We start from the raw sequence: 26,237 nt of genomic DNA, 5'->3' as shown, positions 1-26,237 counted from the left end.
AATAATTTCTTTAGATTAAGCTGTTTCAGTAACCTTAAAGTGTCTTCAAAACAATCTGTGAAAGCATTAACTTTAGAGGAGTGTTTAAAGTTTTTGGGATTACTGCTGTCGACAGTCCACATAGAAGTTATCAGAAAAGTAGGTAAATGGTTGATGAAAATGATACGGCGTTTGAAATACTTTTTTTTGCTGTTATTAAATTGGCTTTAGTTCAACACTCACGATCTGCATCTCTTACTTTAAAATGATATTCACTTACGATTATTCTCAAAATTAAGAATAAGACAATTATTCTAATGTTTTTGGGGAGGGCTACATTACTCCCTCTCTTTAATTAATTTCAGTTTTGTTAATATTTGTATCATTAAATCAATTATGCTCCTTTCCGTTTCTGTATTTTTCATAAATAGTAAATCTTGACATCCATTATGCTTATCAGTAATTATTGCAACCGATACTCATCCTCTATAAAATGATCACCTCCACAAAAGATCCAAATCCCTGAAATCATGATGATCCTCTTACAAAGAGTTTACAGCAGTTTTCTCCGTTTTTATGAATCGATTAAGAAGAAAAAGCGCACATCTAAAACTTTTTTCATTCATATCACGAGCTGCATAATTTACATAGTACTTTTTTTTATCAAATTGGCTTTGGTTTGACGTCAATTCGTACCAGAGATCAAATGAACCGTAGATACAATACAATTGATAGAACAGATAATGCAGTTGACATAGTCCAGGGACGTTCTTTGATATGCATGCAAATCAACGCAAGAGTTTATGTAATAGAAGGAAAAAAGGAATAGAAAAACAACGGAACAGGAAGAGACTAGAATCAATTACGTTTTAAATCTCCAATTCTCTCTCCCATTAGCATGTATATATTTAATACAACAGAAGCTTTTGTCTTGATATTCGCAAAGAAGAAAAGTTCTTAATAAGATTTCCTTGCACGAAAGAAATTCTTATAGGTGTAAACGGCTTATTTCCTTTTTTTATATGCACCAGTGAATGGCATCCTATTTATTGAAGAACTACAGGTAAATAAGAAGTTAAAGCAGCAACTGATCACTGATTAATAAGCAGCAACTGATCACTGAGTAAGCATAATTGTATTTATTTGAATTTTAGTATTTGCTTTCGAATGAATATGATTTTCGTTACTGTCTGAGTTTATATGCCAACGAGAAAAAATTTTAAAGAGTACTTTTAAATTTCCAAATTAATTTTAAAAGTATTCAATTTCATATTTCATTTCAGTTTCATTTTTCATTTTTCATATTTCATTTCATCATTCTCTGATGCTAATATCAGTATTATTCTTAATTTAAATGATAATGTATATATTTTTGTAGTAATGTTGTTATATATGCATGTTGTAATGATAATGATGCTGAGCCAATTACAATGATTCATATGAAAATTCAAGTAAATATTCTCAGTCAAGGAAGGACTATAATTCGATATTTTTAAAACTTTATTGTAACAATTTCCACTGGCGTTACGCTTTAGTTAAATCTGACTCTCACTACTATACAGCCCTTCAGCTGTTATAAGTAAAAAAATTACTTCAGTTTGTTGAGTTATTAAAAATTATCATGAGGCTGTTTTAATTTAATATTAAATTTTTGATTACTTAAGTAATTAATTTTATTGCACTGTATTTCGATAGAAATCTCATATGAGTATGAAAATATATAAATAAATAAAGATTTTTAACACAATTTAAGTTAAAAGTGTAATATTTTGTTAATTAATTTTTTGCAGTATTTGTGTATTAATTTGTATAATATTTTGTTAATTAAGTGTTTGTAATATTTTGTTAATTAATTAATTAATTTTTGCTAAGTGACAAGAATATATTCTAAAGGCTTAAAATCCATAGCTCAAAATCAAAAAAAAAAGATTCCTATGGGCTCCACAAAGTCTAGAATTAATAATCAAATATCCACCTGTCATTTTTCACATTAAAATTTGATTTTGGTTTATAATTCCATCATGAAAAATAAATGCAAAGGAGGTATCTTTTCATTATTACAAATTCCCATTTCTATGTACGTAACAAATGTCTTCACGGCGACCTTAAGATCGAACCGCTGGCTAAGTTTCTCAGAAAACTCAATGAATGCTTCTATCAGGAAGCACAAGAATGTAATATAATGAGCCACTTTAAACTTTTCAAGCTACATGATTCTTCAAGAGAGCCGCCATCTGCGCCCTTTTGTAGCTTTCATGCTCAGCGATAACCAAAATTTTCCTACATAAAGATTAAATATGCTTTCGCATCTGCTCTGTCCAAAATCTCAGCTGAATCTGTGTATATAGCATGCTTTGGACACCCTCATCACTCATTTAATGCAAAGCAAATGGTTGTAAATATTGTGTACATAGTCTTCCATTTTATGAGAAAAATTTATATTTTTATGTATTATATCTTGTCTCCTAGACTCACTTAGGCATTTCTGTCCTTGCATCGCTACATGAAGCAACCTACTGAAGATAGCTGGTATACAGCTTGCATCTTTGCAAGCTAGACTCAGCGACAACAGCAAACGAAACGGATGAAAAATCAAATAAAAGTATCGTAAATAATTGGTGTGGTCTTCTCCCCTTCAAGAAAGCGCAAGTGAATTCAATCAAATCTCTGCTGTCATTATATAGCAAAATTAGTTGCTTCAATTTTGATTTAGTCACAGTTCAAATGGCAAGCAATAAAATATATTTATCTTTTCCCGCTCACGTCATTTCTGTAATTCTGCCTTTTCTAATCTCAAAACTTATAATCACACTTGTTAGGGCGAGGAAATTTAGTCACAGTTAAAAGCGATGTTGTCTCCGCTACAAAGGGATAATATCAATATTCGATTGAAATTTCTCACTAAACTTTAACTGTCTTCATCCTATTAATTATACTCAAAAAAAGCCCAAACCCGTTATTTGTACTGGGCTGATTTTCCATCTCAGATGAGACCCTAAATAATTGAAAATTCGTATTTATATATTTTTAATGTAAAGTACTGGCAAATATACTGACCATGATTTAGCAAGAAAGGATTAGCTGAGATAAAAAGCGAATGTACGAGTATGTCATTCATGTCTATGCCCATCTTTAAAAAGGTTAACAGTTCATTGTTGCAACATATATAATATCAAAATATTCCTTGCAATAAAATAATTTATTCAAAATGTGTTGACAACAATTTTGATGAGATGTTGTGCAGATGTGTTTCTTGCCTTAATATTTTCTGGTGAATGAAAATACAAGCGTTATTGTATGCATTTGTAACTTAGTACTCATGGGCGTATCCAGCGGGGTGCAGGGAAGTGCACTTGGCACCCGCCTGAATAAATGCAATCATTTGTTTTTGGTGGGGGCTAAGATTAACCAGCCCCCAAAAGTTCCGACAAATTTGTTCTGTTTCTTATTATTCTGTTGAACTATATTACTGCAAATGCTCAAAGGTTGCCGGACCGGTAGTCTTTTCCTGACTTCAGAGCTTGTCTTGAAATAACCAGTAGTCGGTCTGTCACTTGAGATAGCCTTTTATCTAGGCTCATTTTAAAATATACAAATGAGTAGCAGGTAAACTGGTTGGTATTTCAGCGACCGTTGATTGCACTACTGTTGTTAGCATTACCGCAGTAATCGGTATAATGGTTAGCGACGTTGCCTGACGTACCGATGGACCAGTATTCAATTTCCGAAGAAGGAATGGTTGGTTGTAATTCTATAATGTTGTTGATTAAATTATTTAAGAAATTCAACAACATAATAAAAATTAAGGTCTTTAGTACTCTTGAATAGCTAGATTGAGAAGATATCATTTATGTTTTCTGAAAACGAAATACAAAAAATTCTGAAAGCTTTCAGATTTTACATTACCCTCAAAGAGGCGTTTTTTAACGTTTTCTGTGTTACCTTTATTTAATAAATATGATTTTCTTCGCACTTAAACCATAAAATTCAATTCAGCAGCAATATCGGAAAATAATTTTTAAATGAGCATATCTTCACAATTTCTGATACACAGTCTCGCACGACGGAGATAAAAACGTGTGTTTTTTTTTTTTTTTTTTTTTTTTTTTTTTTTTTTTTTTCCGTACGGTGTTGCCATTGCTCGCTTTGAAATTGTTGAGTTTGTTGACCAAAAATTCGTTGTGTTACAAAATATGATATTGATAATAAAACAAATTCTAAATTCCAAATTATTAGTGCTTGTATTCTTTATTATTAATAAAAATTTGAAGTGGCATATTTAACATTTCATTAGAATCAATCTTTATATGCCAGATCCCCAATTTAAATTTTGTTTAGGGTTCCAGCACTATTGATAACTAAGACAGTTAAGTCTAATCTAAAAAGTGGCAAGTGCTGAGATGAATACATTTGACGACAGAAATATTTTTAGCATATCTCAAGCCTATTCCTGTAACAGCAGAAGAATTCTACTTTAGTTTTAAATTTTTGCCTATCCAGGGAAACGACAATTATTCATTAGAGGAGTATTGTTTTAACTAGCCTACTGAAGTTAATTTCTTCTCTGTCTAGGATCTAGGATCGAATTTAGATTAGATCCTAGATGCTTTACATTTTGTATTCGCAACCGATCAAATCGTATGGTTATTTATATGTTGTTGTTGTCTTGTCCCTCTACTTCATGGTAGAGTGGTTGCCGGAGCTTCAAGAAGGTTGGACTTCCATTCTCCCTCCCCAGTTTTTAAGAATAGCACCCCGGAGGTGATCCGAGGTTCTTTCACCCCACTCCCTTACCACCAAACCACTCCTGAGGACTTTCAGCTAGCTGTATGTTTAGAGCACCCCCATGCCGCAAAGACACTCTACATTTACAAACATCTATGCTTTCTCCGGGATTTGAACTCGGCACTTCGGTACCGCAGTAGAGTCCTCTAACCACTATACCATCTGAGCGTCTAACAATGTATATAAAAACTTCAAAATTAAATTGTAAATTCTCGAAAAGTATTTACTTTTTAATAGAATATTAAATTAATATTTACACAGTCAGTAACAGTCAGTTATTACAGTTTATATGCGTTACCATGTAATTTTTACATTGCCTTAATGAAATACCCAATTTCTTAACAGAGGAAAAAATGTGTATGAAATTTCATTTACCTTACTTCAAATCATCGTTGTTAGATTAACAGTAGAAAAAAATCGATTTACTTTTTTCTCTGCTTTTCCAGAACGTCCATTATATATACACATATATATGTTAATAATTCAATAATATTAATAATTTTAATTTTTCTCGTCCATTAGATTCACCTTAAGCAAGACACAAGGTGGGTCGGTAAATAAAAACAAAGGATGGAGAAGAGATACCTTCTTATTGGACATTCTAAGGAAAACTCGTTCTTATTTGCGTTAAAAATTGGCAAAAACTACGAAATCTCATATGCAACTCTATCCTTCCGACACCGGGAATCAAATTTGAGAAGCAATGAGCTAGTATTCCGCGCTTTATGTAATCCATCATTTTATCAAACAAATAGGTAATTATAATATTTTTTTAGAAAATTAGGTATCATTATAGTAAGGTACTCAAAACAATGTCGGTTAAATGGTAATTAACTTACCATTTAACAAACAATGTTTTCATTATATTTCTGAAATTTTGAAAATTAGTTAATAGTAGTATAGGATTTATTAAAAGTAAGCATCGAATGGCTTTTTTTTTTTTTTTTTTTTTTTTTTTTTTTTTTTCCATCAGCGGTGGTTGCAGATTACGATAAAAGTCAAAGAAGTCTAACACTAAAGAAGATCCAATGTGCCATAGAAGAAACATGATAACAATATAACCTATTTTTCATATAACCTAATTTACCTATAATCGAAGAACTGCAGGGTTAAAAATAGACGAATTTTTATACTAAGACATTGGAGCTCATGTTTTGCGAGATTGTGAATTTTTTAAACGACAGCATTTCTCGGTGTTGGATGGATTCAGGTTACAGTGATGAAAATATGATTTTATTATATTGGAGAAGAATAAAATCTGCGGTGGTGCATTATAATGGCTCACATTAGCTCAACAGTTAAGTTCTTTGTCAAAATCAATGCCCTCACATACCATAAATGTCCGAAACAGCAGAAAAGCTCTGAATCTATCTTGCTTCATCTACCTTCACCTCCTGTGTTCCATAATACCCGGTGCAGGACCAGTGTGGCGGTGCATAACTCAGCTGTTCAGCATCCTTTCTCCACGGTGTCTCCAGACTCGAATCCGACCATAGTGGTGTTGCAGACAGAAGAGTGACTTGTCAGCAAAGACAATTTCATTCCATTCTGCCGTCCATATCCTTCTTTCATCCCACCATTGGCGGCGGAGACGTCTGTGGCTCTGCGTCAAGGGTAGATGAAGCAATGGACGTCTTGCGGACAGACCACTCTGCTGTAAACGGCGTCGAATGGTACGCGCAGACATTGGATGATGCGTTACAGACTGAATGTGCTGGGCTATGGTTCGTGATGTGACTGAGCGATCCGACACTGCCATGCGCACAATGTTCCTGTCATCGCGTGAAGTGGTGCACTGAGGTGGATGCGATCGAACACGTCGGTCCGTCGTACCCTCCTGCATCCAACGGTCACATATCCGCATTACAGTTGTTTGGTTTCGTCCAACACGACTACCGATTTCCCTGAAAAATAATCCACACTCTCGGTAGGCCACTATCCTTCCTCTGTCGAACTCGGTTACTTGATCAAACGATGATCGCTGTTTAATACGAGGCATAATTGATCGTTTTTTTTTTTTTTTTTTTTTTTTTTTTTGGAAAAAAACACAAGAAAAACACAATTACCGAACTTGAAATCGTCGAAAACTCCAAGCCTTAAATAGCGCTTTGAAGTGGCGCCACAGGCGTGCGTGATGTGCGTCTGCGCTGAAATTCTAATCATTTGCATATCTCACCTCCGCTAATGCATGTTGTATATTTCATGTTATTTCTATGCTTCCTTCAGGGTGTTGAATTTACGGTGGCCAGCAGTATATTTCACGTAACGATGGCATCTAAAGATGCTTTCAGCTTCTGCAGTCGCTCTATGTAATCTTTGAAGAAATACTGGGAAGTCATAAAGAAGTGTCTTTCATTTAATTTATCCATTATTTAATTTAATATTGGCTTCAGTCTGTCGGACTAAACAATCCTGAATACCATTCGTACACCTCGAAGTTCAATAGACACTTCCGACTATGACTATTTACCCCGCTTAATGCTTAAGACCAAAGTTTACTTTCAACCTAGTTTTTTCAACATTTATCCTATAAACCTGAAACTCAGTATGTACTGTAATATATACATATCTATAATAATTTGTTTATTCTCTTATCGTTTTCAAATAACACAAAACGTGAATACATAATGATATAAGGATTTTAGAAAGTACATAACATTCTGCCTATTATACTAATTATTATGCCAATACTATCATTTGTAATTATATCAATTAATAACTTCCCAAAAATGTATAATAAAAGGTAGTATTTATTTAATTACATCATTGTTCTCCCCTTTACTTTCCGAACTATAGTATAATGAGGTAGGATAAAAATAATCATTTCCAAATCTTTTTATGAGTCCTTATTTAATCATAGATAACTAGTGTATCCCGACTAATCGCCTAGTGGTCACATTTCGAGATTATATTTTTATAATGTTATCATTAATGTTTTTTCAGAATAGCACCATCAAATTTGTTTCAAACTGTTATCGCAGATCAAATTTGCTAACTGTTCTTTCAGATGCGGAGTGTCAGAAATGAATTAACATAGAGAAAATAAATGTTTATATTTTCTTCAGTACCTAGAATGTAGTAATCTCGAATAAAATTGGAAATCAAATTTTAAATTAATGTAAATATTTACATCCTTTTTTAAAAGGAAATCATTACTTTATTTCTAAAGCAGATTTTTTTAAATAAATTTTAGGTAATTGTGTAATCTGCATTGCAGTCATTCTCACGATGGGAACAAACCTTCTATGCGACAATTCAGCATTCTTACCTTTAGAGCATAAGATTCTGTCAGAAAAAATGATCCGTAAAGCAGAAGAAGAGCTTGGAGAGACAAAGGAAAAGAGAAAGGAATGTCTGGAGGAATTTAAAAAACAGATCAAAAGTAAGACTTTTATAAATTAACTTGTTAAGTGACATAATCTTTTATTTGAACTTTTGCTTCAAAATGTGCTATGTTCCAAATTTTTAAAAGCTAAAAACCACAAATATGCTTTGAACTGTTTAAATTTCAATCTATTATTAGAAATTAACTTATTGTATTATGCAAGGATTGCATGAAATTCGAGACAAGTAACGATACTTAAGGTTCAGAGTATGGCTTAAATTGCATATTACATTTAAATGCTTCCGAAATCCCACAACAATTATTTACATGTACGAACATGAGTTTTCAAAAATTGTATTTGAATCATATTTTGCTAAATTTTGCTTTCTTTGCAATTAAATCTCCATTTACAAATTTGTAATCATATTTCTGATTTTATGTACTATGAAATTTCGAAGTTGTAAGATAATTTTTGTCTCCTTACTTCGTGTCTTTATGGTGTAATTAGAAGTACTTCTGGCCAGCAAAATGGTCTGTAGTTCTAATCCCGTCAGATACATCACAAATTTTTCATGTTTCCTACTTCGATAAGATCATAACATCTCTACGAAGTCGCATCGAATATTTATAAATATGATTATAATTCACTAAGCAGCATATTTTTAATTCTCTCATTTTTTTCAGTTTTTAAATTTAAATTGTTTATACATGTCAACATTTTTCTTCATAATGTATGGCTGGTTTTCTAAATATAAATTCTAATAATAATTTTTGAAATATAAATATATATTTTTAATTCTCTCATTTTTTTCAATTCTTAAATTTAAATTGTTTATACATGTCTAAATTTTCTTTCATAATGCATGGCTGGTTTTCTAAATATAAAGCAGTGGTTCCCAAAGGGATCTGTTTTGACTCCCTGGGATTAATGAAATATTGAAGGGGATGATTGAAAGTCGATAGCCAAAGCAGTTGATTTTTATAGTCAAGATACCATTGATTACAAAATAATAATAAAGAAAATCTGAAAGCTTTCAGATTTTATATTACGACCAAAATGACGTTTTATTTAACGTTTTGTGTCTTACCTTTATTTATTAAATATTATGTTCTTCGCACTTAAACCACATAAAATTCAATTCAACAGAAATATCTGAAAATATTTAAAAACGGCATATCTTTAGATTTTCCGGTACACAGTCTCGCGCGCTGGAGATAAAAATGCTTGTTATTTTCCGTACAGTGTTGCCATTTCTCATTTTGAAATAATTGAGTTTGTTAATCAAAAATTCATTACAGTTTTACAAAATTTGAAATAGATAATAAAACAAATTCGAAATTCAAAATTCGGCTCCAAATGCCCATGTTCGGTTGGAGGACTACGTTATTCAAACTTGAATGGCTCTAGGTACCGTTGTTTTTTCACAATGCGAGAAATATTCATGCATTCATGCAGATTCTTCATTATTTAGTTTTCTTTAAATATAATACATGGCGATAATATTTAGTGGCAACAGTTTAAAAAGTGAACCAACGCACAAAGTGAAACGATGCAAAATTCAGTTTGGAGACTAATAGTCCTTTGGGCTAATAATAACAATATAACTGATAATTTATTTTTATTGATATAAAGCTGTATGATGTAGTCAGGAGCAAACCATATAAAATAAATATAAGGGAGAAATGAGAAAAAACTTCGTACTATGTTTTTTTAAATCAATAATATTTTGGTTAAACATATAAGTTTTTTGCAATAAATGCAATATGAAAAAAAGTAAAAAGCGGGAACACAAAAAACAAACATACGAAAAACACAAAACTAGAAGGGAAAACAAAAGTTATGTTGAATATTTTTAAACGAGGTGATTTAAAATTAAAATAAGTAGTTTTATGCAAAATGTTAAAAAACATTGCATCAATACAATAAGCACAGTCATCATATTATTTAAAATAACTTTTATGCAATTAGAATCTGTGATTTTGTTTCTGAAAGTTATTTACATTTGTGAAATTAATAATAATGCATGGTCTTATTAAATAGGTGTGCAGCTATAACATACATGATCCGAACCTAACCAATGTAAAGATTCCCTCCCCCAATTCAACAAGTCGTCTTCAGCATCTGAATAAAAGCATTACTGCTATTTTGAAGAGGTCTTCCCAAGCGACTTCTGAAAAGGAGATGGAAACGCCAACTTGGGGTGTTTGATGCAATAAAAGCTATCGCCGCCGCATCCTGGAAATTCGTGTCATCTCAACACACGCAGAACTCTTTCAGCAGAGTCTGGAGACATAAAGACACGTTGGCTCATTAGATGATGATAACGATACCACTTCACCTGAAGAATAGAATATTCTACAAGACATAGCGAACCCTAATGTAAATTTTGAGGAGTTTGTTAATGTAGATGACGATGTTGCCGCGTGTGCTCCATTGGAATGTGATGTACAAGCAATTGTATCTGAGGTGCAAAAAATGTCATCAGAAGAAAGTGAGGAAGACCCCGCTAGAGAGTGTAGTTACAGGTGAAAACATCGTGGACGAAAACGTCGCGGAGAAAATAACGCAAGCGGGGCGAAAACGTCGTCGCACAAAACATCGTGGTACAAAACATCATTGTCGAAAATAAAGCGATTCAGAAACTTCCCAAATTAAAAACATCGTCGTAGAAAATAGAGTGGTAAAAAATAAAGCGCCTACAAATCATCGCATGACGATAACATCGTAGACATGTGTTTTCCAGGCTTTAAAGTTTGTAAATGCATATTCGCATAATGATTTGTGAGCGTAAAACAGAATCAGGAAAATTTTTATTTTTATATTTTGTAACTAACTTGTAGAGACATTAGGCATTTTGGAAGCCGGAGAGATGAAAAATTAGCAACGCGTTCGCCAGGAATCGAACCTCGGACCTCTGAAAGACCGGCTCAGTGTGCTGACCACTACATTACGAAGGCACGCTAGGAAGGCGGGAGAAATACCTTATAAACTAATAAATTTTTGCTGAAAATTTTAGAAGTAAACTTAAGCATTCAAGAACTGAAAAAGAGTAGAAAATTAATGATACTTATAGCAATTAACATAATTTTATGATATGACAATTAATTAAACAATTTTAATAGAGATAACCACATTCATTTACTCATCTTCCTTTTTTCTAATCTACATGAAGAACATAGTACATATAAAAAATTACAAAAAAATTATAATTAATTAATTAATAATAATTAATGGCCTTTATTAGTTAACAATAAAAGTTTAAAATTCCATTAAATGCTATACCTAGAATTATTTTTCTACTCAATTCCAATCTTTGAATACTTAAGTTTCCTTCTTATTTTTCCAGCAAAAACGCATAATTCAAAAATATAAAATTATGAAAGTAAAAACATTCCTCATTCCTTCTTGCGCTCACAAATCATTATGCCAACATGCGAAGGTTTAAAGTTTGAAAACGCATGTAGGCGACACTATCGTTATGCGATGATTTGTGGGTGCTTTATTTTTTACCATGGTATTTTCGACGACGATGTTTTCAAACTGCGCAGTTTTAACTGCTTTATTATTTATGGCGATATTTTGCACGACAATATTTTAGAACTGTATTATTTTCTTCTTGCTTTCTTTCCACCCACGATGTTTTGTTCGACGACGTTTTAGCCTTAGCCTTCCGATGTTGTTTCAGCGACGTTACCGTCCGCCATGTTTTCGGCGGACACCCTGAGTGTTACACACATTGGGCATTTTAGAACGTTTTGCTCCAACATCCGAATTGACCGCTAGTTTTACATTAGTGCAGTTGGCCGTGAAATTACCTGGAACAGTACAATATATAGAAATGTTTTTCCAGAAAAAGATCTGTGACATTTTCTCAAATTACGGGACAGTAATTAATGCAATATTATAGTGTTTTCTGCGACGACATACATCATATATTGTAGTAATTATCTAACTACTATCGAAAGTACCCGATCTAGTTACGTTAGATTGAGAGTAATGTATCTAACAACAGAGAGAACAATACCGCTGTAATCCCTCTCTAATGACGATGCAAAAAATATGATTCATTAGTCATACATTTTTCAGTATGATGCGATATGGAACACATAAAAAATTTCGACAGGAAAATAAACTAATTCTCTCTCATTATATCAGCAACAATGGCACGCAGTTTTCCATGAGTTTCGTCTTCCTAATCAAATGGTCGTAAAAGCTCAAGTTCCATCCAATATTTCACCTATATTCAATTTCAATAGATTAAATGTGGCAAAAAATTGATCAGAAATCAATAACGCCGGCAAATTCACAAACAGGCATTCTTTTTTATTGTAGATTTTGTAAAACTCACAAATTTTTTATTAACAAACTCTACGATTTGAAAGTGAGCAGTAGCAAAACTTTTCGAAATAAAGCATTTTTTATCTCCAACACGCTAGATTGTTGACATTCGGAAAAATGAGAGCGAAAATTAGTGTTTTCAGAGTTTTTGATTAATATCTCGGCTGATTAAAGTCGTACAAAGATAGGAATAGTCGAAATAGCTTCCCACGAATTTTTAGAATAGAGAATAATGCATTTAATCTTTAGTAATGCTATTTTTATTAAATTGTAAAGCTTAGAAATTTTTTATTAACAAACTCTACGATTTGAAAGCGAGCAGTGGCAAATACTTCTCAAAATAAAGCAAATTTTTATCTCCAGCGTGCGAAACTGTTGCCACTCGGAAAAATGAGGGCGAAAATTAGCGTTTTGAGAGTTTTTAACTAATATCTCTAATTTTAGCTATTTTTTTCGGAAAAAAGTGAAAGTCGAGCTTCCCCAGGACCCAGGAAAGAATTGTAAAAAGTTTGGTGAAAATAGCTATAGTAGTGCCTTAGTTAACCGCTAACAAACACACAAACAGAAATTCTTCTTTATATATATAGACAGATATACTGTAAATGCTTAATGTGTAGAAAAAAGTTTCCCCAATTAACGCGAATTTTCTGAACATGAAATCTTGATTTTTCAATTTTGGGCAATTTTCCAATTTAATCCAATTCCTTGGGATTTGCGTTAACAAGAGTCTACTGTATATGATGAAAAGTGATTGAATTAAATAAGATTAATGTGTATGACAGTTTATTGGCTTGCTGTAAATCATTTTTGCAAGCTAATAGATACGTGACGCCCGCTCATATAAATCAATAACTTTAAAAAAAATTACAGTTTAATCTTTTTTTGCGTTACTTAAATCGATGGAAAAAATTTATACAGGAGAGTAAATTGAGAACATCTATAAATTTGCATGGACCCGAAAGAAGAGCAAGTGATTCACGTAACTGGAGTTCCGAATAAATTGAATACAGATAGATAAATGAAGTTCTGCTGTAGCAAGGAAATAGGTAACTTTGCTATGGAATTTAACTTGGGCAGAAGGGTTTGATATGACGTTATTATCATAGCTGCCTTCATTCATTAATAAAACCAGTTATAACGCTATATTTTCTTAAACCAAATTTTCCAGCTTTTTTTTTTTTTTTTTTTTTTTTTTTTTTTTTTTTTTTTTTTCAGAATTAAATAGTTAAATTTCTGAACTGAAGTGTTCTGTGTACTACAAGGATAAAACTTATAAAATTTTACCTTTTTAGTACACAAAATAAATCTCAAACATTTTCTTTGAAGTAAAACTTTTAACTCAAAACCTGCTCTTTTTGTAGAGGAAAAGAACTTGAATGCCAACACTTCTGATGAATTCCTTTTGATGTTTCTGAGGGCTAAAAAGTTTCGACTTGATGCAGCGTTTAAAGTTTTGAAGAGATATTACTTAAACAGAAAAACTTACTCAAATCTGTACCAGAAATTTTCTCCCGAGAACTGTCGTAAGGTTTTACAAGCGAATATTTTAAATTTTCTGCCCTTAAGGACACCTGACGGTGCATCAGTTTGGGTGCCAAGGTTAGGTAAGTATACTTTATTGCAGCTAATGCAATGCCTTTATGCCTTTCTTATGTGTCTCAATATTTTGTACTCAAAAGTGCACGAAATTCATGCAGATAAACATGCATAAACATGCAGAAAATCATGCAGATAAACTTTTATGCACAGTTGATATTTGTCGTATAAATAATTAATTGGAAAACAAGAGTGAAAAAAACCTGCTATACGGTAAATTTCAAATATTAAGAAATCATAAAGACCACACTAAAATCCATTTGCCTTGGAAACTTTTCACTGTGCTGTCTTTTGTTCTGAAAAAAATGGGTAGTGGTAGTACATTCTAGGTAGCGATATACGCTCGCTGTTTTATCAACATTACAGAGCTCCTATACAATTCCCAACAAACTTCTGAACAGATTTTCTGTGTCTTTTCACCTTGCCGATATAATATTAAGTCAGTACTTCCCATTCCGTGCCCTGAGAAGTTTCTGCATTAACGTATCAAACAAAGCTCTACAGAAAGTGATTTTGCATATTTACCGTGAAACAATTAATGGATTTTATTTTGAGACAAACTGTGCCAGACTGTCAAAACTTGCAGTAATCATTTTATTAGAAAATTTGCTATACATTTGGGGTGAATCCATTAATTAGTGTTATTATAAAATTATCTGAATAAATTATCAACGCCTGAAAACATAGTTAAATAAACCTAGTCTCGAAATTTAGTCTACTGTTTCCACTTTATAATGAAAAAGCAAAAGCCATTTTTTATCAGAGCGATAAAAACTTAATAATTTTGCTCTTGAATTATATGCAGCGTAATTGCGAAGAAAACTGTGCCAGGTAATAAATCTAAAAAGACAAAAAAAATTTTTTTAATGTGGTTTAGCAGGTGTGAGAGCAAGAGCAGTCTGGTAAACAGCGACTTCAGTAAGAGCGTAAAGAACTTTAACAAACCTTTTTGGGCGATCGTTAAAATTGTTAACCTATCGTTAACCTTTCAGACATTTTAAAATTTTTCTTATTTAATAATATATTTGATCAAATTTTTTAAATTTATTTATTTATTATTTTTTCTGCGTTTTCTTTTTTCTCGAGACGCAGTTACACAGGTTCTGCGACATACTTTTTAAGAATCATTGTTTTAACGTAAGATCCTACGGAAGGTTTACTGTAAGTGTTGCGAGACTTTCTGAATTTCATTCATTCAGTCTGTTCTCCAATGAAAAAGTAATCAAAATAAAGAAGCAATAAATCTAAGTAATCAAACAAAACAGGCAATCCACCTTAGTGTGAAAACATGGAGCATTTTCGCCCTTCTTTTAATATTTTTCACATAACATTAAAAAATAAACCGTTGCCTAACCATTAAAAATAACATTAATGAAAATTACGTTCACATAACTGTAGTGTAGCTTGCGAAAGTAAGGTAACAAACGCTTGGCTAAAGCCCGCGAACGGGCTGGCTGCATGGGTGTTTTCGTGGTTTCCCCATGTGTAACGTGTATACGAGCCAGTTCCCCTTAGAAAGTCCTCCACGAAGGCATCCCTCCCCTTAGGCAGATAGCCCTAGTGTGCTTTGCCATAATTAAATGCACCAACACCACCTTACGCAGATAGCCCTACTGTGCTTTGCCATAATAAACTAAACCAAAAAGCAAACCCAGAGGTAAATCCTGAATGTTAAAGCTACCGAATTCTTAATGTGTAGTCAACTAAAATCAATATATAAAACGATTTTACCATTAAGAATAACAGTCATATAAGAGTCAGTAAAAATTTGCGAAAAAAGAATAATACCGATCTCCTTACACACATCCACTGAAAGCCACATTAACAATAATTATTATTTCAGATATTCAAACAAATGTATATTCAAATAAAAAAAATTATTTCAAATGGCAGGGAAATAATTCATGAAAAATTGGGCATTTTGATGCAACAATATTAAAACAGAAAGTAATCTGCTCTGCTAATAAGTAATCTTTTTTTTTTTTTTTTTTTTTTTTTTTATGTAGGGGCTTGGGATACGAAATCATTTTCTATTGAAGAAATCACCAGAACTGGTTTAGTATGCGTAGAAAAGGAGATGAAAAATCCAGTAACTCAAGTGTGTGGCATGGTAGTCCTCATAGATCTCAAAGGGTTTTGTTGGTCCCATATGTCTCAAATTACCCTGAGTAGTCTTAAATGCTTCATCAACACCGTTCAGGTAAGATAAATTTCTCTTAATCTGAAATCCCTGCATTATTTTCTTTAATTTAAAAACGTATAAAATAAACTTCCGACAAATACACGAATTACGAGATTTTACGCGTAATTTTAATAAACTTATTATATTAACTAAAAACTTAAAAGGTTATACTTGATTTGGTACTGCTAATTAGTAGTTCTGTTACCCTAACAGATGTGAAGCGATTTATCGCTATGTTTGAGATAAACGACAAAATTTTACTAAAGATATAAACTACTTTTTTATTTAAACAGAACTGTGAACATAAAAGCCCAACTTTGTGCTACAATAACGACAGTATGTAAAAATGCAAATTTTAAAAAAAATCTTAAAGGTTTCAGATTTTAAATTACGTCCAAAGGGGCGCTTTTTTAACGTTTTGTGCGTTACCTTTATTTATTAAATATCATGTTCTTTGCACTTAAACCATAAAATTCAGTTCAATAGCAATGTCGCAAAATAATTTTAAAATTAGCATATTGTTAGAATTTCCGACATGCAGCTCCGCGCGCTAGAAATATAAAGATCTTTTTTTCCCCCGTAGAGTGTTGCGATTGCTCGCTTTTAAATCGTTGAGTTTGTTACTCAAAAATTCGTTTAAGTTTTAGAAAATATGAAATCGATAATAAAACAAAATCCAAATTTCAAATTTGGTCTTCCACATGCCCATATTCGTAGGAGGATACGTCATTCAAAATTTGATGGTTCGACATACCGTTGTTTTATCACAATGCGAGAAATATACATTCATGCATGTTTTTCATTATTTAATTTATTCAAACATAATGCAGGACTCTAACATTTTGTGGCAACAGTTTGAAAAGTGAAACGGACATTTATAATGATTGAACGCAAAATCGCAAAACGAAAACAATAGTCCTTCAGGGACAAAGCCCCTTTGGACTAATAAGAACAATTAATAAATTTAAACGTTGAGTAGTAGTATAAGACTGCACAATTAATTACAAAATTAGAAGCTAATAATTTACCGGTGCATCAGATTAAAGTATTAGTGACGAGAGAAACGTAGAATCAAATAATTACAACTGCTACAGCTGGCAGAATCTACCCACGTAAGGATTAAAACACTCACTCTCGAGATCCAGAAAACTCAGCTTAAATACTCAAACAATTAATTTGCATTCTGTTGAAGAATACGGAAAGTAAAATATTGAAGAATAAGATCCTAATAACTGGTCAATTAACATAAGATACTCTACAAGTTGTTTAAGTAGAACAGTTACATATGCTTTTTGCAGTAGTGCATAAATTTGCAAGGAGCTGTATCATCTGGCTACCATTGCCAAGAGAGCATGTGAATGCAATGCAGTAGTTATACGCACAGTATACATATAATTTGTATGGTAAACAGATGAATGTGCTTTATTGGTGCATTGCATTTTTGTCCATTAGGGAGAGTTATAAAAGGATATTATCAAAGTTGGTTGCTGCATACTAAATGCACATTATAACGAAATGTATGTACGCGGTGGTCAACAAAATAACAAATTAAATAATTTATAAATTATTAATAAAACCAAAATTAACATAAGGAGAATTTCTATTCTGAGAACTCTTAAGCTTGTTCCTACGTGTTCCTTTTTTAAATTTTGCATTCAAATTACGACATAAATAGAAAATGCATGGCATAAGTACAAAAACATCAAAGCATTAAAAAAAGACTTATTATCGTTTGAATAAAATAAAAAAAAGCTTAAAATTTATAGGTTGCTGCAAAATGTCAGCATCAAGATTCAATTTGGTATTGAACAAAGACTTAATGTACAAGACTTCAAGTTAGAACATTTGCAATGGAGGTATTACAGAAAGCCATAAGAAAGTATTTTATTAATTATACTTTTTATATAAAACAACTTAAAATATTCTTAAGTAATTTTTAAATTGGGTTACATTCTTATAATTCGAAGATAAATTAAATATTTTAAGTGTCGTTGATTGGAAACAAACTGCTCTCTTATTCTTGATATTTATTTGTAACGAATTGGATTTTGCGCTCATGAAATCCTATAGCACATTTGTGAGGAATTAATAAATAAATAAATAGCTCTGATTTAATACTGATAAAATCTTAAATAAACAAGGGAAAAATAAATGAATGATGGGATAAATAATATAATGCAGAAATCAATATTTTAGAATGTATGGAAAAATACAAATGTTGTAAGGGAAACTTTCCACAAGAAATGCAGAAATTAAATTCCTAACTTATAATCTGTTTGCTCTGCGTATTAGCATATACGCGTATAACTTTTCAAATTGTTGCCAGCAAATATTATCTCCCTGTATTCCATTTAAAGAAACTAAATTATGGAGAATCTACATGAATGTACGTATGTACTTCGCATTGTGAAAAAACAATGATATCTAGAGCCATTAAATTCTGAATAACATAATCCTCCACCCGAACATATGACCTAGAAGTCGGAATTTTATATTTCATATTTTGTAAAACTTTAATGCATTTTTGATTAACAGATTCAAAGATTTGGAAATGAGCAGCGGCAATATTATACGGAATAACATATTTTTATCTACAGCGTGCAAAATTGTCTGTCGGAAATTCTAAAATTATGCTGCTTATAAATATTTTGTGATTTTGCTGTTCAATTTTATACGGCCTATGTGTTAAGAATATGATATTTAATAACTAGCGTTAACACACAAAACATTAATAATTAAAATACAAAAAAAGTGTTGCAAGCCATCTTACTAACAAAACATTCAACATTGATTTGGTGAACTGAGAGAAGACTTGAAAAAAAAAAAAAAAAAAAATTAGAAAAAGGTATGCCAACACTTAACACTCAATCGAAAATTCTAAACATAAGCTGCTATGCTCCTTTCAAAATTTTTGTGATTTTGCTGTTGAATTGTATATGGCATAAGTGCGAAGAAAATGGTGCTTAATAATAAAACTAACAAGAGTTAGTGCACCAGCCACGCTGGTAGACTACGAGCTCAGCGAAAGCTTATAAAACCTTAATAAATTCTTTTTGGGCTACCGTTAAAGTCTAACACCTTTCAGTTTTTTTTTTTTTTTTTTTAATTTTTATACATATATTTATATTTAAACCTTTTTTTAAAGTGTTTATATTGAGCCTAATTAATTTTGTTACGAATTTCTTTTATTTTTCCGTGTAAAATGTTATATGCTTGTGCAGTTTCTACAAAGCTGAGTGAAAATATGATTTTAATAATCTTATAATCTTGAAATTAGGATGGCTTGCCAGTGCGTCATAAGGCAATGCATATTATCAACAATCCCAGAATATTCGGTTTTGTGTTCGACACCGTGAAGCCCCTCTTAAGTGAGAAAATAAAGAAAAGGGTAAATATCTTTGTCTTCTTTTTTAAAATAAGTGCTTGTACAAGATGAATTTTCTATTCTTTCTTTTCTTGTTTAAATACTGTTATTTACAACAAATCTTTAGACATATATATATGAGTATACTGGTAAAAGAAATCCTGATTATCCTATCTGACGCAAAAGCGTAAAAAATATATGTGTAAAATTTTAAAGCAGACAAAATGTCAAGTTAAGCTGTTTGTGCGAGAATATGAAACAAGTCAGTAGTATAATTTTTTTTAAATTAAAACTGAAATAACCATAAAAATAGTAGTGAAAAAGCAAAGTAATGTAAAAACAAAAGAAGCAAAGTGATGTAAAAACAAAATATTAATCTCCCTGTTTACTGTTTCACACAAAACTTGTCAAAGCGAAGTATTTGAAACACTAAACCTGGTCGATTAATGAATTTCGAGTAACATGTTTCCTTCCTCTGAACAATTTGACAACAACTAATAAATGATGTACAAATTGCAACAAAGAAAAATGGTAGGAATGTACATAAAATTTAGAAAATTTCGTCAAATTTACACATACACACAAGTAATTTAACACTTTACGTAAAGTGAATTTATAAATAATTATAGGACTGTCTCGAAAACTTGTAGTCTTATCTTTTTTTAATAAAAATTGCAATGGATTAAAATGGAAAAAGTATTTTTAAATTGATTTGGTATTTTAAACAAAAGAAGCTAAACAATAAATCAGAAAATAAAATGAAACATAAAAAGAATAGTCATATTTGTAGAATCGAGCCATGCTCTTCAAAATAGCAAAATTAAACAGTAATACAAGTACAAAGGCAGATTGCCAAAATCTATATTTGGAATACATCATGTCCGGTTTGCCACATCGTGAAACTTGAAACAACCGTTGAAAAAAGAAGATGGTCACAAGTACGAGCTCCAAGGCAATAAAAACTGATGTTTCCAGAGCGGTGCAATTTGGCTGGCTCTTGACTGAAATAATCTTCCTCAAATCGCATAGAAGTGTTAAAAAGAGGTGGGGGTAGGTCAGTTACAGAGTGTAGTCTATCACATCCTTATTCCTGGGTTGCGAGTATTTATTGGTTCCTCCCTGAGCGTGCTCTATTTACTGGCTTTTCCCTCTCGCTCATTGTTCCCCCAGTGCTGCAACACAGGAGAGATTTTACCTGATTTTCTTCAATAAATTTTTGTTTTGGTTTTTCTGTTGACAAAAATGCAGTACATTTAACTTTCTCTGTATATTTTTAAACAGTCTGTTATAAATAAAACACTGAATACAACTATTTAATTAAAAGTCTAATTTAGCAACATCACTTGCTTTTTTTTAATCTGCTTCCTCAATTTGAAAGTAAATTTATCGAGGTTAAATACATTCGGAAATAATCAGTAATTTATTCGCCATAATATAATTATCAGAAAATTAGACCTCATAAATAGTTTAATAGATAGCAACGCTATTGTTCATTTGATAGCATACTGATTCATAACAGTATTTAGTCATTTCACGCGTTCAAAGTATGAATACTTGTTGTTTTATTTCGAAACCTTATAATTACTGTGGCCAGTTTTTAATTCAGATTTAAAATTAGGTTTTTTTTTAGTTTATAGTTATGAATTCTTTGGTACAAGCTTGTTAATCATAAAAAAACAATATAATAAATATTTTAGCTATTTTTTATTTGAACGTTAAGTAATGTTACTTTTTAAACATTTATTTTTTTTCACATTAAGTGCAAGCTTTAATCACAGTTCATTTATGTTTCTAAATAAATGTACGGGTTGACCATCTCTATTACAGTATCACTTCGAGTTATAGGGTTCTTGATAAGTAAACCTGCCAGATTACAGATGGTTACTTTATATTATACGTAACTGAGCTACTAACCCTTTCATCTTGCCTTTTAAATGTCCTGTAAATCACATTATGTTGGTTGATAAAGAAAAAAGAAAAGTTAACTAAAAATCATGTCTAATTTTGATGAAATACGCGTGAAATGAAGATTACAACTCTCTTTCTTACTTGCATCTAAGATTTAATTACTGTAATTTTCAAACTGAGAATTAGACAGTCACGTATGTTATTCTGTAATACTTAAAGTGCCCTAAGATTTGGCTCACCACAGAAGCTGCATTTTTTTCCCTAGACGTGATACTGGACCTGATTTGATTTAATTCAAGACGATAAGCTATAATAACAACATAACGTAATTTTGCAACTTATATTTGCATAACTTGTATTAGAATATCTATTTTCTTTATTTCGGACGATGACTGAAATATTAGGAACTGATGATGATGTCAGTTCATCTGGGAGAACACATGCTGGAATTTGTCATTAGCTTAGAGAACTGGGGTTTTCGTAGCAAGAAAAATTCTCAAATCATTCCAGTGTCAGTTGTTTCTGCTCTTAGTCTCAAGAAACAGTGACATACATTCTGGAATATAAACTTTTACCTATAATCAATAATTTACATTGGTTTATCTCTATGACATTTAAAACACCCTAGCTCATTCTAAAGATACGTTCTTTTACTCTAATACTTCACAACTTATAAGCGGTTGCATCTCAAATAGTCAGAACTTCATCTTGAAGTATGCTTTGAGAACAACGCAGTTCCATCTAAATTTTAAACCTTTTCTTGCACTTAATCTTTATTTTACACTAACTTGGCTAATATAATAACAAATTCAATGTATAGTATGCAAAATTTTAAATCATATCGGTGTCTGAAATGCGCAAGCCAGCTTTCAGTGTAATGGCATTCGTAATATAGACCAATTCTTCATAAAAAGTTCTGGCTGTTTCCTTCCTCAGAGCCCCCAAATATTTCAACATTTTTAACTTTGATATTAAGTAAACTACATCATAACAGCCTTATCTAGGTTTTGCAATTTTTATTTTATTCGATGTTTTTCTTATATGCATTTATTCCTTTGAATCACTCTCAGCAAAAACCTTAAATAATTTCTTCTCTTTTTCTTTTAACATACACTGGAGATAAGCCGATTCTGTATTAAAGCATAAAGCCTCATATAGATATGTAACTGTCAATTTTTCAGACAATCTACTTCATCTATTGCAGACAGTATAATGTATTTCTTTGCATTTTTAAATCATTCTTTCAAAATTTTAGAACGGTGTTGTGTTTGTCTTATTGTCTCTAAGCTCATATAGTAATGATTAACCTTGGAGAATAACAAAACATATCAAGTTCAATTTGTCGAAAAGTTACGATTTTTTAGCATCTTGAAAACATAGTCGTACTTGACACTTTATTTTACGTAGAAACGCATAACTATGTTACTAACTTTTAATCTCCCTTTCTGTTAAAGTCCGAATATTCACAGAAAATTCCTTTTCATATGCTCAAAAGGAATTAAAAGCAAAATTATAGAACTAATAAGAGTAGCAGAAAGCAGATTGCAACAACAAATATTGGATATCTTAGTGCAAGGTTTCGAATTCTGGAACCGAACGGTTTAGTTTGGTTTATTCGATTATGGCAAAGAACTTGAGGGTTATCTGCCTGAAGGGAAGGATGCCCTTCTTGGAGGACTTTCTAAGGGAGACCGGCTCGTATACACTTGGACACCAATGCAGCCAGTCGAAAGCTCGGTCTGAACTACCGGTGCTCAGTGACGGTGCTTCGGTCGCTGGTGGTCGTAACTGAACGTCTTACGATGACATAAAACAACAGTCTACTGATCTATTTCCTGTTTACACGATAAAGTTAATAACTCTCTTACACTCTGTTTTAGTAATTTTAATAATAAAATGCAAAGCAATTCCCTTTCCGTTTCTCTGACAAGGCGCCAAATTATCTCATTCTCTCACTATTGAAACAAAACACCAACCCCCCCCCACGTAAACAGATACTACACTTTAATACCTAAGATCAAAGTGTAGTGTTTGTTTTTATCAGCTTAATATATCATTTCAGAGCCAAAGTGTTAAATTCTTCCTTTCTCCTAGCGCTGCATAGTTTAAATATGATTTTAACTTCATCTAGAAAAAAGCTTCGAATTAAAACCTGTCAGATATAAGTGAAAAAGGAAGAACAAATGTCTAATACGTTAGTAACATAAACGATAATAAGAAGTAGTTAATTATAAATTTGTAAATAACTGCGGCAGAATGAATTTGCAGTTCCATGTTCACCATAGAATCCTTCTTTGGATTCTCACCATAACATAGCCATCACATAACCATGTTCACCTTAGAATCCTTCTTTGGTTTCAAGTGTAGTATAGTTAAAAAGACACGTGTATTTAAGTCGACTTAGATTTCTTGTGCATAATATTCGCAAGCCCAGGAGTTCCAAAAGAGAGATTTTTGCTTCAAAAGCCAGAATTTAAATGAACATTTCCAATTGTCCCCGAACCCCATAATATTTACAAAACTTTTGTGGGACCCCATAAGTATTGCGCAAATCTGACACACGCGTGAGTGAAACTGTCATTTTTTTCACTTGTACTGTAATATACTGTTGCAGTTTCAGGTCATTAACTTTAATTTCTAATTTTAAGACATAGAACAATGTGAAAATTTTAATCAAGTAACAGCGTCCCGTGCAAAGCACGGAAAGTGAACGCTTACATTATAAAAAGAATGTGTCGAAACGTTTTCGTTCTTTTCTTTGTCTGTATTGTCTTATCTTTATCTATTTTCAGATACATCGTGTAAAAATATTTGGTAATTGTAAAATTATTATCGTAAGTTAAAGAAATACCAAAACTGCTAAAATTTTTGGCGACCCCCTGCTGCAGGGTCCCGCGACCCCCTTGGAGGTCGTGACCTAGAGTTTAAGAAACCCTGGTTTAGAGAGCTGCTTCTTTCATAGCAAAAGGGTGATAGTCTTTCCTTTTTCTCATACATTTTCGCTCTACATATTTACGCGCGATTAACAGCAAATCAAACATTTTCAATAAAGTAAAAACAACCACGTAATATTAAGTAACTGGAATAACTAAATCTTGTTTCTCAAAGCATTCTTAAAACTGCATCAATAGCTTGGTTAGGATAAATAGATTGTTATTTACTGAGCTTTTTACCAAGAAGTAAAATTTTCAATCAAAATTTCATTTGGTTTTTATTACTAATAATTCTGTATTATAATATATAAAAATCTATTTGTAAGCCATTTATTCTCAGCCTTTAAATTGGAATACTTTTGGTAAACCTATTCGAATGCTAACATTTGTAAATATGTAAGCTTCTTAAGTTTCAACATTTTACCAGCTTATGCTTCCTTGTTCTCTTTTAGATTGTACATATGTAAATAAATAGATTATTAATATGAGGGCATTTCGAATATTGTCTCATAAATATTTCACCTTTTCTATTTGTTAAGTTCTCTTTCCTTCTCTCTTAGGTATACTTCCATGGAAATGACTTGAGTAGTTTACATCAGTTCCTTCCTCCAGAAATGCTGCCTGAAGAATTTGGTGGAAAACAGGGCCCATTTGGAAATGAAAGATTTTATAAAAGCTTACTGGACAGTGAAGAGGAATACAAAATCTATCAACAGTATGGATATAGTGCCATCAGAATGTAAAAACAGAAATGCTTGCCAAACTGTACATACATCATAGAATCAGCTGTGATCAAGCTTAAGATTTGAAATTTGTATAAAATATAACATATTTTGTGAGATCTTCAAATGACTATATCATCTTGTAAATACGTAACCGAGAGATGAATTCATTTCCCTCATCCCCATTGGGAGATTCTGACCCCAACATTCAGTAACTTCTATAACATAAATTGGAAGGAATGTACTTAATTAAAATTATAGAGATATGTTATAAAAGTAATTCATTCTTGATTATACAGAAAGAAATCTGTATACTGTGTATATTTTTATTGTGTATATAATAAATTGCATATCGCTGAGTGTTTTTCTTATCCTTCACATTTTTTTCGAACCAAAGATTTAAAGTAAACATTTACAAAGAGTAATATTGGTTTTAACATTAACATTTTGTTTCGTAGGAGCTTTATCATTCATAATGCTTTCTTGTGATAGATAAACTTAGAGTGTGTTAAAAATTAGAGTGTCTACTATTGTATTTCTTGACTTAAAATAGACTCGTGATTGATGAAATCGGCCAGACGGAAGTTATTAACAACATAAGTGTTGAGACTTATCATCTGCACTGTAAATAAGAATTTACTAAATAAATATGTAACAATTTAAAGCTCAGTAATACCTACAACATGTGATTCAATTTAAAGATACTGTCTACGGTAAAAATCTAACTAATTTTTGTGTTTCCTGCTCTAAAAGCCTAATAGACCCTCATAACACTACTTGACACACAAAGTTACAAAAGGCTAATTGTTTTCATAATGATTAAAATCTGACAGTTCAATGTAAGTAGGCCCACAGAACTTTTTTCTCTGAACCTAAATCATTACTTTTCTATTTACATCAAGAGTGGTTTTCATAACCATGGCTGATAGTAGATCGGGAACAACCTCGATTCAACGACGTGAGCTGACAATCGCCTGGAATTCAGCAGACTGAAATGCAGTTAAGAAAGTGCTGTATTTAACCTCGCTCTTTGGTGACTCAGATTTGCGTAAAGTTCTAGATTGGACGAAATTTATAACGATGGAGCCAAGCAGAAACACGAAT

The 26,237-nt window shown here is 31.8% G+C and overlaps 1 protein-coding gene across 5 annotated transcripts; it reads left to right on the top strand.

The window, feature by feature from the left end:
* The first annotated feature begins 773 nt into the window (after nt 1–773).
* LOC118198099 (alpha-tocopherol transfer protein-like) lies at nt 774–25,497 on the top strand. Of its 5 annotated transcripts, XM_085823582.1 has the most exons (7): nt 774–1,102; nt 5,287–5,519; nt 7,958–8,146; nt 13,790–14,032; nt 16,031–16,224; nt 19,484–19,594; nt 24,972–25,497. In XM_085823582.1, the coding sequence occupies exons 3-7, from the start codon at nt 7,993–7,995 to the stop codon at nt 25,152–25,154; spliced, it is 885 nt and encodes a 294-aa protein (XP_085679708.1). In that variant the 5' UTR covers nt 774–1,102; nt 5,287–5,519; nt 7,958–7,992; the 3' UTR covers nt 25,155–25,497. The 5 variants fall into 5 exon arrangements, with proteins under 5 accessions (XP_085679708.1, XP_085679711.1, XP_085679707.1 ...); XM_085823585.1 differs by lacking the exon at nt 5,287–5,519 and having other exon boundaries at nt 7,982–8,146; XM_085823581.1 differs by lacking the exon at nt 5,287–5,519.
* The last annotated feature ends 740 nt before the right edge of the window (nt 25,498–26,237 follow it).

This window comes from Stegodyphus dumicola, chromosome 9 (genome assembly GCF_044657685.1).
Source record: "Stegodyphus dumicola isolate Sdum_Otavi_A_Nest chromosome 9, ASM4465768v1".
Lineage (NCBI taxonomy): Eukaryota > Metazoa > Arthropoda > Arachnida > Araneae > Eresidae > Stegodyphus > Stegodyphus dumicola.
This window is presented reverse-complemented; position numbering and strand designations above follow the sequence as displayed.